The sequence below is a fragment of the Camelus dromedarius genome, chromosome 3 (genome assembly GCF_036321535.1).
Source record: "Camelus dromedarius isolate mCamDro1 chromosome 3, mCamDro1.pat, whole genome shotgun sequence".
Classification (NCBI taxonomy): domain Eukaryota; kingdom Metazoa; phylum Chordata; class Mammalia; order Artiodactyla; family Camelidae; genus Camelus; species Camelus dromedarius.
In genome coordinates this window covers 811,528-825,725 of record NC_087438.1, presented here as the reverse complement: position 1 = coordinate 825,725, position 14,198 = coordinate 811,528, and the positions used below count along the sequence as shown (strand labels likewise).

General features: G+C 56.2%; 1 protein-coding gene across 1 annotated transcript in view; it reads left to right on the top strand.

Annotated features, from left to right (window-relative positions):
- The first annotated feature begins 747 nt into the window (after positions 1-747).
- Positions 748-14,198, top strand: part of SLC6A3 (solute carrier family 6 member 3) — a 33,734-nt gene continuing 20,283 nt past the window's right edge. The window contains exons 1-3 of the mRNA XM_064479241.1: positions 748-1,062; positions 2,372-2,503; positions 8,989-9,208. Coding sequence (XP_064335311.1) covers positions 777-1,062; positions 2,372-2,503; positions 8,989-9,208 — 638 coding nt within the window. The 5' untranslated portion in view covers positions 748-776. The remainder of the gene's footprint in view (positions 1,063-2,371; positions 2,504-8,988; positions 9,209-14,198) is intronic.

The window sequence follows — 14,198 nt, the reverse complement described above, 5'->3', positions numbered from 1 at the left end:
GGGCCCCCCCTGCTCTTGGCTGTGACTGTGTAATTTCTTCTGTTCTCCTGCATTAAAGTCCCCAGAGTTTCATGAACATAACTCAGAGCCAATTTCCCTGGTAAAGATGCTAGTTCAGGAGCTAGTCCTATAAATGCTCAGGTGCAGCCTGGCAGGAAGCTCTCACCAGGTACGTCCAGGTGGGGCCACAGGCAGACAGGGTTGGTGCAGCTGCTCCTTGAAGGAAAGCATTGTCATTGTTACTTTAAATCACTGAGTTCCTGTGGCTGACGTTAGTTTTAAAACTTTGCTCTTCACTTTCGTCGCCAACTATAAAGAACCCATATGTACGGTTGTGGCGTCTCACTGTTGAATACTCTTCGAGGATTGTAACATTGTTGCCTGGCACTGTGGGGGAGGGTGGAGGTAACATCTTGTGTTATGATTAAAACCAAATTCGAGATTACGCAGCCTTGCACTTTGATAGGAATGGGGAGGGCGCCGGGGGAGGAGGGCGCAGAGCAGGTGTCTGTCCCGAGCTTCCGCAGCCCATCTCCCAGCCCTGCCAGGAGGGCTGGCCCAGTCCTAGCAGCCCCATCCCTGGCTGCATCCTCTCAGGGGCCTGGAATGTGTTTGTTCTGCTCCGAAGCAGCAGCTGTGAAAGCCTTACTCTCCGTCAGGCCACCGGCGCATCGCCGTCCTGGCTGCTAAACCACTACATTCCTGTGTGTGTTCATTTTCATGCCGGCTGAAGACCAAGAGCGATGGCGCACCGCACTCCCGAGTCCAGGTCGCCCATGAGTCAAAGCAGATGCTCTGTTGCACTGATGTCTTCTGCCGTGGCCCCCGCTAAGGAGCCCAATGCCACCGGCCCGAAGGCGGTGGAACTGGTCCTGGTCAAGGAGCAAAATGGGGTGCAGCTCACCAACTCCACCCTCGTCAACCCTCCGCAGACCCCCGAGGAGGCCCAGGAACGGGAGACCTGGGGCAAGAAGATCGACTTCCTCCTCTCCGTGATTGGCTTTGCCGTGGACCTGGCCAACGTCTGGCGGTTTCCGTACCTGTGCTACAAAAACGGCGGGGGTGAGTCGTGCTACCCTCCCCGTGCACTCCCCTGGGGCTGGAGCCAGGGGGCAGCTGGAGGAAGGGCTTTGGAGAAGCGTAGCGTCAGCAGGGTGCAGGTTTCCCCGGGTGGATGTGGGGCTCAGGGATCTCGTGGCCTGTCTGTTCTTTCCAGTCGAGGACACCGAGGCCAGGAAAGCAGAAGCAGGGGCTGGTGGTCAGAGGCACTTGGCTCTGCTTCTGTTTCCAAAGATGATTTCACTCTGGGAAAGAAAATCCTCAAAGGCCCAAAGAATGGTACCTGGCCAACTGACCAGTGTCTGCAAAGTGCTCCGAGGCCCTTGAACTTGGAGTAGCCAAGATGCACCAGAGACGTGCCTGTCTCCCTCCCGTGCTCCCCCCAGTCCCTGAACAACCAGTTCTAGAACCAGGATGTCTGGACCCCAGGCAGAAAACTAAGAAGTGGCACAGGGTCGCCCAACATATTCAAGTTGAGAAGCCAGTTGGGTTGGTGCCAGGTTCCTGTGAGTTCCCCGAATGCTGCCGCTGGGCAGCCAGCCCTGCCGCACAATCGGAGGGCCTCTGGAGGCCTCCTTGGGGTGGGGTGCCTTCCAGTGCGCCTGTGAGCCAGTGGGCATTACTGTCCCCAACCTGAGGGGAGAAGACTGAGGCCTGAGCAAATACAGAAGTTGCCCTAAGACATCTCCTGGACTCCCCCTCCCCGGAAGAGAGCTGTGCAAAGCCCCCTTCATCTGAGACAGAGCAAGAGGGCTTAAGGAGGCTGAGCCCGTGGGCCCCTGACGTTGGTGATCTGATGAGGAACTGGCTGCTTCCCTGGAGAGTCTCCAGCCCCCAGGGCAGCTCCTGCCCCCAGAGAGCTTGGGTTCTGAACTCAGGGCTCAAGATGAATGAAAGCCCCCAGGCAGGGTCGGATCCCAGAGGAATCACTACTCGGGAGGGCAGACGTTTGTGCAGGGGAGAGGGAGGGGCCGAGGGCGGGCCCCCGGCAGGTGGGGAAGGGACGGCAGCGTCCTCTGGTCATCTGCTCCCACGCACGAATTGTAACTCGGGGTGGGAGGTGCCCGGGACCACAGCAGGGGGTGTCGGGGCGCTGATGGCCGCAAGGCCAGGCATTGGGTCAGGAGGCTCACCCATGCCTGCTGCAACTTTCCTTTGTGGGGTGGACACACAGGAGCTTCAGGGAGAGACAGGGACAGGGCCCTGGGGTGAAAATGGCCATGCCCAAGCGCGTGCCGGGCAGGGCAGCCGCAGCCGCAGTGAGGACAGGCCGCCCGCCCGCGGCCCCAGCTGACAGCTGTCGTGCCCCCAGGTGCCTTCCTGGTCCCCTACCTGCTCTTCATGGTCATTGCCGGGATGCCGCTGTTCTACATGGAGCTGGCCCTCGGGCAGTTCAACAGGGAGGGGGCTGCCGGCGTCTGGAAGATCTGCCCCTTACTGAAAGGTAACAGTGGGGACGCCCCCTTGCACCCAGCGGCCACAGAGCAGGGCGTGGCTGGAGCGCTTTCAAAGCGAGTGAGCCCGGGTTGTGAGCTTTGGGCCCGCTTCGCTGGGGCTCCACGCCCGTGCAGACACTGCTTTGGCTCTGGTCCGACCTTAAAGATCCGTAAGGCCCGAACACTCGGGGGTGCATTCTCTGGCCTCCAGGGAGGCCATGCTGTCATTCAGCAGTGATGTTATTTGGTCAAAGTGCTAAATGGTAGAAAAGATGAAACACTCCCCTGTTGATCTGTCGTCTCTCCTCGGTCAGCTATCCGTCCGTCCATCTGCACTGGTTTGTTCCGCCGCCGTACAAAGTGCCACAAGCCGAGGGGCTTCAACAGCAGGGTCATTGTCTGGAAGTTCTGAGGTGAAGTCAGGGGGTCGGGGGCGATCCCTTCTGAGGGCTGGGAGAGGGTCCAGGACGCTACCCGTGGGCCGTGGCTGGCGGCCTTCTCCCCGTGACTTCACGTCTTCCCTGCATGTGTCTCTGGCCCTTTCCCCAGGGACGTCAGTCACCCTGGGCTCAGGCCCACCCTGACAGCCTCACTTTAACTTGATTTTCTCTGTAAGGACCCTGCTTCCACATAAGTCCACATTCTGAAAAACTGGGGGTTAAAACAGCAACAAACAAATTTTGAAGGACACTGTCCACCCGTCACACTGTCTGTCCACCTGTCATCCACACAGCCACCCATCAGTCTACCCGTCTATCCACCTACCATCTGTCACCCAGCTATCTGTCACCCACCCACCCACCCACCGACCATATTGTACCTGCTTACCCAGTACCTGTCATCTGTCTCTGTAGCTGTCATCTCTCCAACCGTCTGGCTATTCACTGAGCTGTCCAGGCTGCTAACATGATGCCCCAGCGTGTGAGGCAAACAGCTCATGCTGAGTCCAGGTGGTGAGCTGGTGTCTGCTGACCGTCCGTGGTCCCCTGGCCCCAGGTGCTGTCTGTAGATGCAGGCGCTGGGGGTCAGGGGCTGGAGTAACTCACCCTGTCATCATCTGGACAAGGACAGGGCGATTCAATCCCAGACTTCTCTGACCCCCAGTCCAGCCTCCAGGTCACACCTGAGTCTCAGGAGCCGGTGGTCCAGGGAGGACTCAGGCATTTCCTCAAAGAGACCGGGGAGGTGCCTGCTTAGACAGCTGGCTTCGTTAAGAAAACGGCGATGCAAAGCCCAGTCTTTGGGTTTCCTTAGAAGTTCTTGCCAAGTCGGTGCGTTTGGAGAACGGAAGCCCTGGTGGGTCCCCATGGACGCGCCGTGGATGCGTCAGCGGGTTTACCCTGAGAAGGAACTGATGCGGCCGAAGAGTGAGGGCATCTTGCAGCTGCAGGGGCCAGTCCTCGAGGAGAAAATCGCCCTCAAGGCAGCGGAGGCGCTGGGCCTGGCCAGGCATGAGGGCTCCTCCCAGGCACTGCTTTCTGCCTTCTTAATGGCCTGCTGGGGAATCTGAAGACATGAGCAGTTTTTTCCGAGGCTAAATGATTCTGGGCCCCCCAGTAATGGAGCTACAGAGAGCCCTCCGCCCAGCCCAGCCCACCCGCCGCTCAGCTGGAGGCAGGCAGCTCTGGGTCCAGGTGCTGGAGCTGGGCGTCCCCTGAGCAGATTTGCACGCAGAAGTCGGAGCTCAAGTAAGTTCCTGGAATGGTTTCTGGTGCCATCGGGAAGCTGAAGACTGCAGCATCCCTTCAGAGCAGGGCGGGCTGAGGGAGCGGGGCCGGGGGCTTTGCCCTCGAGGGCTGAGAACCCACACTGACACTTCAGGACCAGTGAGTTCACCCTGTCCTCCCAGGTCCGCGGGGCAGGGGGCAGCGAGCATCTCTCGGGCAGGCACCACAGTGGGCCTGCAATGCGGTCAGTATTTACACAGAATCAAGGTGCCTATTGGAAATGAAGTGGCGCCCCCTTGAGCGGCCATCCTGGGGGCTGCTGAGGAAGGACGCAGGCTGTGTGTCAAACCGTGTCCTCATCTCCGGATTTCTGAGCGCCGCCCCCTCGAGTCTGGAGTGTGCTGTGAGGTGTGACGTAACCCTGTGCCCCCGCCTCCCACGAGGGAGTCCAAAGCTCAACCCAAGTAAAGCCACCTTGTTCCCAAGCATCCAGGCGGGCAGAGCTCGGGCCAGGGACTCAGGGAGTAAAAGGGCGCCCACCCCGGGGCTGTGGGCCAGCAGAGGGAAGTAAATTTCTGGCTGTACGTCCTGCCACAGAAGGAATTTTCCCTAACGAAGCTGCCAGCTTATAAAACGTCGGTGAGTGATTTCCAAGGATCTCGGAGGACTAGTTAATCCTGATGAACGTGGCTGCTACGGAAAACCTGCCTCCAGTGGGTATGATGGTCAGCCCTGCCCACGGATCAGTCCCGAGAGTAGATGTGGGGCAGCCAGCTCACCCAGCAGCGCAGCAGCAGCGCCTGGAGAGCCGGGCAGATGAGGACAGTTTCCACCACGTGCTCCACGTCGCAGCCCTAGATTCAGGCTCCTGCATCCCAGGTTGGTCTCATCCAGGTCTGGAAACTCATCCATGTGGAGGGATGTGCATGGCCAAGGGAGGCCGCAGAAGCAGTGCCGTGTGGCCCCCGTGGGCAGAGTCTCGGCCAGAGCCTCGGCCAGAGCCTGATCACCCTGTCTCGTAAGCAGGAATCAAGAGAAATCACAAATCACTGCAGGTCGACTGTGGAGCCTGAGCTCTGCGTAACCAGCACAGGGCGGTGTCCGGTGGGGGCCGGGGAATCCGCGCAAGGACTTTTGCTTGTGAAGAGCAGACATCTCAACTAGTTCAACACTCGCAAAGCTGCGGCTCCTGGCAGGGGACTCCCTGCCTGCTCAGGGCGAGTTTCACCCACTGGGTAAGAGGACGCCTGCTTGATAGGATGCTGGTGTTGCCCCTTGCATTTGGTGAGGCCAAACCTCGCTGTTCGGGAAACCCTGATACACATGCCTGCCTTTCCTTCTTTCTCTTTTTAAAAACTCAGTAACATCGCAGGTGCTTTCGCCTGTCATTGACTAGGGGACACGTGGTAAATGAAGACATCAGTTACAAAGCCCTTCATGGTCTCTGTGGAGCTAAGAGGTGGTCCAGTCCTCCAGTGGGTGGTCGGCGCATCTGGGCCCCTGTAAAGTCCCCTCTGTGGGAGCAGAGCCCAGCTCTCCAGGGAGCCCGCTCCCCCATCCTTCCCTCCCTTGGACCTGGGAGCCCCTCCGTGTGCCTGACTGCACTGAGATCCACCCGAGAAAGCCAGAAGGTGAAGTCCATGGTCAGGGTGAGGGCCCTCGGGGGCCAGACGTCATCCACAGTCCCCTGCACAGTCTCTCCAGAGCCCCCCAGGTGGGCACGCAGCTGCAGAGGCCACAGGTGGCCCTCGGCACCCAGTGTCATCACAGGGCCTGGGAGGAGGGCTCTCAGAGCCCTCTCCCCCGCCCCTCGTCTCTGTCTGCATCTGCCTCCCCCTCCCCAGGCCCCGTCATTCTCTGTCCCTCCCCGCCCCCCCACCTCTCTCTCTGGTGCGCGTGCACACATGTGTGCACAAGTGTGCACTCTCATACACACATACACAAGTGCACACACACTTACATACACATTCACGTGTGCACATGCATGCACACCCCCACCCCAAGCAGACACTAAAGACACTCGGACCACCGGGGGAGGAATTCTCTCCTGTTTTCTCGGAGACCCATGGTGACTCACCAGGAATAGGTCACCTGCTTGGTCAGGGATGCGTTCTCCAGCTGGTGTCCTGGGAGTACTGCTTGTCTGTGACACCCTCTTCCTCCTGAAGCCAGCGCTGGGGACACTGGAGTAACCTGGCTCTCGTGGTGGAGGAGGGGGACTGTGGTGCTCCGCTGAGGTCCGAGAATGCACCTCAGGTTGTCTGGGTCACCGCCGCAGGCGCCACCTTTGTGTGTACAGTGTGGCAGCATCACCGCTCCATTTTATCAAACACAGAATAATTCATTATATTTTGTAGTCAGTGATATTGATGATTTACCAAACTTCCTCTCCTTCTAAAAATAATTTAAAGAGGCCTAAGATAAAATAGAATGCACACAAGTTGATATAAAGATGCTTAAAAAATGGAAATGTAAGAAAACTGACGTTAAGTGTTGTGGTTGAGACTCGCACTGAGCCTCGGCTTCCTGCGCGTCAGACAAAAGAGGAGCAGGTCAAGTTTTCATCAATATTTTCACTGGAAAAGTTAGAGGGGACTGAGCCTGCACCTTCTTGGGAAAGAAGTTCCCGTGGAAGACAGTGGAAGAAACGCATCAGATGGTACTTTATTAGAGGATGTGGTGACACGTGAACAGCGGTCACAGGAACATTCTCAGAGCAAACAGGACCATGCATTTCGTGTGGCTGGGCTGCAAGTGACATGAAGGAGGAACTTGAAGGCCCGTGGCTTCCTGAGGCTCTGTGGTCCTAGAGGACAGAACTCCGGTGACCAGACGAGTGGCCGACACCAGCAGCCGCTGTCCTGGGGAGTCGGCCCGCCCCCAGGTCCCTTGGGGCAGCTGGACCACGGCGCAAGGAGGCTGTGCCTTTGGCGGGGGGGGCCTCTGGGGCTGTGCGGTGCTGCTGGTGGGGCAAGTCCTCAGGCTCTGGGAGCCCCGTCAGCCCGCGGTGCCCTTGTCGCTGTTGTGAAGGTTGAGAAGCCTGGCCTGCCCAGGTGGAGGGCTGTGCACGTGGTGCCGGTTCCAAAGGATCAGCCCTCCCTTCGGACACCGGTCTTGGGTCTGCCTAGTGTTTGAGCAAAAGCCCCTTTGAATTCCCAGAGTTTCGAGCTGAGGGTTTGCTGTGCAGAGTTTTCACCTTCCAAAGATCACAAGCCCGGATCCACAGCCAGCTCACCGCCGGGAAAACCCTCCGTGATGCTCCTCGGAACAGCCCCGAAGGCTCGGCCCCCCGGGCGAGCCCGCTGGGACTCTGCCGCCTCCTCAGGAGTGGGCGAGCGGGATCGTTCCATCTTGGAGAGGGCCTTCCGAAGGGAGCGCGTGGGTCCTGCCATCACTGCTGCCAAGCGTGTCTTCCAAGGGGGGTGACATGTGAGTGGATTTCGGGTAAATCACCCCCAACTACAGCCTCAGGAAGCCACGGGCCTTCAAGTTCCTCCTTCATGTCACTTGCAGCCCGGCCACACTCCGATATTAAACTCCTGTGTCTAATATCCACACACAGATGAATGGTGGTGCTCTCTTTTTTGCTTTCAGGGTAGAAAGCAAACTCTACCGAAGTGTCCTGAGCATGAGAATAGCTCAGGTTTTATCAGTTGGATCCATAAAAGCAAGCCAGGCCACTCCTGCAAAAGCTGTGCTCCGCCCTGGCCACCAGCAGGCAAGACAGGGCCTGGCACGTGGGAGTTGCAGCCCAAGCCAGTCCTCCTCGCAGAGCTGGGAAGGGATGTGGAAATAAAAGAACTCTGCGTGGGGCTGGATAAAGTAAACATGACAGTGCTTGTCCAGGGAGGACCTCGAATAGAGAGGGGCTCCCTGACCAACGGAAGGTCTTCTACTGCCAGACCGTCTGTCCCCCACAGTCAGGCTGGCACAGCTCAGAGACTGCTCACCACTCTGTTCTGCTCCAAGAGTCAGTGACTGTTCCAAATTCCAGGTGTTGTGATCCAGAAAAGTCACACTGAAAGGTCCTGGTGACCATAAGAGACCCTGGAGGGTCATATATGAATGACACTGGCGGCCCTGGATGGTCATGCACGGCCCTGGGTGGCATTAGGTGGCTCTGTAGCTGTGTGGACCCATATGACTCTGCCCTGAGTAGTCTTGAGGGGGCATGACTGGCCATGGCTGAACATGAATGACCCTGGATGGCCCTGGGAAGCCCAGGTAGGCATGGACTGTCTCAGATGCCCTCGATGGTCCTGGATGAGCCTGGATGGCTGTGATTGGCTGTGGAAGACCCTTGTTGTCCTTCAGTGACTCTTGGTGGCCTGGATGGCCATGGGCGACCCTGGATGTTCCTGGGTGACCCTGGAGGGCCCTCTGGCTCTGTTGGCAAGGGCAGCCCTGGAGGTCCCTGGGGAGCCCTGAATGGTTGGGGGTGGCCTTTGTTGACTCTTGGTGGTGTTCTGTAACATTGGGTGGCTGTGGGTGATTCTGATGGTTTTGTATGGCCAGCGGACCTGGGTTGGGTGGCCCTGGGTGGCCCAGAGTGGCCCAGAGTGGCCCTAGGTGACCATAAGTGAGCCTGCATGAGTGGCTGTGAGGGGCGTGGCTAGCCACGGGCGGGCCTTAGCTACCTGTGTGTCTGCAGTGACCTGGCTGTGCCAGGGGGTCCTGGGTGCCCCTGTGTGTCTGGTAGACGTGGACGGCCTAGATGGCGCGATTGCACCCCCCCTTCCGCTCGTCTTCCCGAGCGTCTGAAGGCGCTGCCGGCTTTGGGGTGGCTGGGGCGGGGAGGCGGGGGCTGACGGCGCTGCGTCCCACAGGCGTGGGCTACACGGTCATCCTCATCTCGCTCTACGTGGGCTTCTTCTACAACGTCATCATCGCCTGGGCGCTGCACTACCTCTTCTCCTCCTTCAGCGCCGAGCTGCCCTGGACCGGCTGCAACAACTCCTGGAACAGCCCCAACTGCTCCGACGCCCGCGGCTCTGGCCCCGGGCCCAACGACTCCTTCAGGACCACGCCGGCCGCCGAGTACTTCGAGTGAGTGGGGCCCTGCGGGTCCTGCCGGGTCCGCCCTGGGGAGGGTGGAGGCCGGGCAGGTGCCGCGGCGGCCCCAGGTCAGCGCCCGCCCGGAATCCAGACAGGTTTGGGAGAGACGGTTGCCCAGAGGAGCCAGGCTCTGTCACTGGGTGGCCCCCTCTGTGACGTGATCCTGAAGGGGTGTCCCTGAGCTGAGGACACCCTGCTGTCACGCAGACACCCGGGTCCACGAATGTGCAGGGCCAGTGGCAGCCGCCGCGAGGGGGCGGGGCAGGCTCTGCGAGGACCCCTCCCCCAGACCCGCTCCCCCCCCCCCACCCCCAGTGTCCTGACGTCCTGACTGAAGCAGCTCCTCTTAAGGAATATCCAGAGCGCCTCCCACCAGCTTCAAAGTTCGCGCTGACTGGTGTTCCTCCTTGGGGCTGAAGTCCTTCTGCGTAGTTAGGTGCAGTCTGCTCGTGTTTACAGGTAAAAATGATGCCACTTACAATTCAGAAAAAGGAATCTCAACCAATAAAAATCGAGTGATTCAGGTTTTAACAGCAAGTGGGAACCGCAAAACTCGTTTTGAGTTAGAAAACCATGAGACTGAAGGTGAGGAGGCCTCGCTGCGGAAGCGCTGAAGTCCGTCTCGGTGGGAGGGCCGGGCCCCGGGGCTGAGCAGAGCCACCCGCCCGGCCTTGCTGAGCAGAGGGTGGACCCTGGCCTTCCCTGCGGGGAAGGGGCCGCCCGCTCCTGGGGCCCCGTCTAGATGGGTGAGGCCCCTCAGACGTGCAGGAGAGGAGAGCAGAGCCTCCGGGCCCCAGGAGGATTCGTCGCCTGGACGCAGGAGCAGCCAGAAGGGCAGGGCTCGCGGACCCGGGGACTGGAGCCTCCGGCTGTGACGCGTGGCAGACAGGCAGAGCCTGAGCCCTGTGCTCTGGGAGCCTTGCTCAGGCGTTGTTGGGGACAGCATGGTCGGGGGCGAGGGGTGTGTGTGAAGGGGCCTGCTCATGCTCCTGTGGTTTGGGATTGGAGACAGAAGGAGTGTGCGGAGGGGAGGGAGTGAAGTTCCGTGATGGGGAGGCGGGGCCACTGCGAGCCCGCCTGCCGGGCGGGAGAAGGGAGGCTCCAAAGCCGAGGCTGGGCCTTGGCCTCCAGAGCTCTCAGGAGGGGCGAGCTGGTTCCCAAGATGGGCTGGAGACAGGAGGCCCCCGGGAACGGCCCCTGGGATCGGCCCCCTTAGATCTGCCTCCAAGAGCCGCAGGTGGGCAGACCCACGAGAAGGGGAGACGCGGTGCGGCTACCTGGGCGTGTGTGACAAGCAGACAGGGAATGGTAGATCTGTCCAGAAAAGGGCAGCAGAGTATTGGTCGGAGTCAGGTTTGCAGTTCTCAGGAGCTCGCCGTGGGCTGGTCCGCTACTGTGTTTCCCAAATTTCATAGCGACTCGTGAACAGGTTGAGGCCAGGGCTGCTCGCATTTTCGCCGCGTGGCCCAGCTCGGGGTTCACGAGTGACGGAGAGAAGAGGCCGGCAGGGGCGGGGGAGCCCCTGTACCAGGAAGCCGAGGCGCAGACGTGGTCTCAGCTCCCGCTAGAGCCGGCTTTAATTTATCATTTCACCCACAAAACTGGCTAGATTGTTGAGCTAGTGTGTCTTTTCAAATTTTGAGATGGATTTAGGTGCCATTTAGAACACTTAGAAGCTTTCTGAGATGTCAGAGGTGCCAGTAACACTGCCATCTGGGGACACTCGTCTTCTGTTGGGGGCGTAGGAGGGGCCGAGTTACCCAAGTGATTTTCAGGTAAGAAAAATAGGAGGAAAACCTGATCCATCTAGTGATTTGTTATTAAGAATGCTAGAAAGGAAGAATATATGCGACCCGTGAATTGAAAGGAAAAAAAGAGCAGACTAGTGGAGTCCTTCTGGAAGCTCCCAGCCTGGAAGGGAGGACCCTCCCCGGGAAGGGCTGTCACAGTGGCAGGTGACCCTCCGAGGCTGGAGGTGACCCCGGGGCAAAGGCGGGGCCGTGGAAGGTCTGTGGCAAAGTCATCGATCACTAACAACACGGTGAGTTACTGAACTGTGCTGAGGATTCCCCGGGTGACTTCACTAACGGTGCTGACTGCGTTGCCCCGAGACAGGCCCCAGTGACTGTCAGGCCTGCAAGGGTTCTCTGGAATTGAAACCCACTTTATAAAGTGGGTCATCGTGAGAAGCATTGCATGTTTCTGAAGGCATGTCCCACCACGAAATGCCACAAAGGCCAAGGTAGCTGTGACCATTGAAGTAGGAAAGCTGCACATCCTGCAAAGCGTGTGTGGCTTTGGAAACCCCCAGATAGGCCCCCGTAACACCAACCAGCCTTAGATTTCCCTCAGTTCCATAAATACTTATTAAAGCCTCCTTCACCTTCTTTCTAATATAAACTAGAAAGCTATGTATTTAAAGCTACAGATTTGCCTCCAAGAGGCGGCTTTAGCTGCCTCCTGCATGTTGGGCACAGTGGGGTCTCACTGTCATCAGTTTAAAGTACCCCCTGATCTGCCTTGTGACTTCTTCTTTGACTTACAGGACATTTTAAAAGTTTGTCGTTTGATTTTGAAATGTTTAGAGGTTTTCTAGACATATTTCTGTTACTGATTTCTGATTTAATTCTGATTCGGTGAGATAATATGTTTATAAAGCTCCATTGTTTCAAAATACACTGAGACTTGTCACCCAGGATGTGGTTTATCCTGGCGCATGTTCCACATGCCCTTAAGAAGAACGTGTGTCCAGCCCGGTCGTGCTGGCTCTGGTCTGCCCGGGCCTCCCACAGCCTCACTGCCTGTTTGCTCTGCCAGTTACTGAGGGAGGGGTCAGAAATCTCAGCCATAATCTCTCATGGATTTGCCTGCTTCTCTTTACAGTTCTATCCGTTTTTGCTTCATTCATGTATTTTGAAGCTCTCTTTCTGAAGGACATGGATGTTTGTGAATATCAAGTCTTTTATTTTTGTTCTGCTTTCTTGTTTTGCTTTTAATATTTCTGAAAGTTTAATGGAAATTATAAGCCTATAAAAGTGATCATTATTGAGTTTGATTTTGTTTCAAATGTATGAACCGAGACTATACTGAGTTACTTAAAGGTGATGAAGAGTGCTCCCTAGCTATTGGTACCTTTAAGAATTTTCCAGGACGTAATTGGTGGACCAGACATTGGTACCGGAACAGGGCCACCTTGGTCATGAATAAAGAGTGAAACCCTCTATTAAGTGAAAAAATAAATACGCTATGAAAAGACAGGAACCTCCAGAATAGGTAACATCAAGCCTTTTAATCGACTCCGCTCCCTTATGAAATGTCCCTCTTGGTGATACTCACCCTGCTGATGTCAGCTTTTCCTGGTGCTCGTATGAGCACCCCAGCTTTCCTGTGAGTAGTGTTCACATGAGATTTCTTCTTCTATCCTGTTAAATCCCACCGTACGTGTCATATTTAGAGTGGGCTTCACGTAAACAGCAGAGAGTTGGCTCTTGGCTGTTAGTTCACTGTGACGATCTCTGTCCGTTAGTTCCAGTGTCCAGTCAGTAACCGTCAGTATGGTTGGGGTTAAGTCTCTCATCTTGCTATTTTTTGTCCAATTTGTCCCATCTCTTCACTGTTTATTGTTTCCTCTGTTTACTTCTTCTTTCGAATTAATTTCTGGCTTCCACTTCATCTGCACCGTTTGCTAATAAGCTGTAGCTCTCTGTTCTACTTTCCTGGTGGCTACGCTAGGGTCTGCAGGGTACAGCTTTCAGTCACCACAGTCCGCCTTCGGATGACATCACACGGCTTCACGTATGACGTAAGGCCCTCACAACGATGTGTTTCCATTTTTCTCTCATGTCCTTTGTGCAACTGTTGTCATAGGGTTTGTTTCTATATGTTATAAACTCCATATGTTGTTACTATCTTTGCTTTAAACATTTTAAATAAATTGAAAACCGAAAAAGATCTTTTCTATCTATGCACGTAGTCAGCGCTTCTGGGACCCCTCTCCCCTGATGCAGATCCAGGTTCCCACCTGGCATCGCTTCCTTCCATCTGAAGAACTCCCTTTGACGTTTCTTGCAGTGTAGACTCCTTACAGGGTAGTCGTGCTGGCAATGAACTCTTGTAGCCTTAGTTTTTCTGAAAAGCATGTTGCCTTCTTTAGGGGGCATTTTTAAAATTGTAGTAACATTCATCCCATGGAATTTACCATTTTAACCATTTTTAAATGTACAATTCAGTGGTATTAAAAATAGTCACACGGTTGTGCAACCGTCACCATCATCTGCCTCCAGAACTTCATCCCCTGAAACTGAACTCGACCCATTAAACGCTAACTCCCCGTCTCCCTCCCCGACCCCCAGCACCCACACTGTACGTTGTGTCTCTGTGAATCTGGTGGCCCTGGGGACCTCGGATAAGTGGACTCATACAGTATTTGTCCTTCGTATCTTGCTTCTCTTACTGAGCATAATGTTGTCAAAGTTCATCCATGTTGTAGCAGGTGTCAGGAATCCACTCCTTTAAGGCTGAATCACATGCTGCTGTGTGTATGGACCACGCTGAGTTCATCCATCATCCACCAGTGGACACTGGGGTTGCTTCCACCCTTTGGCTACTGAGAATAGCGCTGCTGTGAACATGGGTGCATGAGTCCCTCCTTCCAGTTCTTTTGAGATAGACCCAGAAGTGGGACTTCTGGGTCATATGATAGTTCTGTTTATTTTTTTGAGGAACCACCATACCCTTTTCCGCAGGAGCGGCACCATTTTATGTACATTCCCACCAGCGATGCATAAGGACTCCAGTTTGTCCACATCCTGGATCCTTGATTTCTGATTTTTTCCTAACAGTAGCCATCCTGATGAGAATGGAATTGTCTCCCATTGTGGTTTCGACTTGCTTTTCTCTCATGACTAGTGACTCGCGCATCACTGTCTGTGTTTACTGGCCGTCTGTGTGTCTTCTTCGGAGGAATGTTTATTCAAGCCCT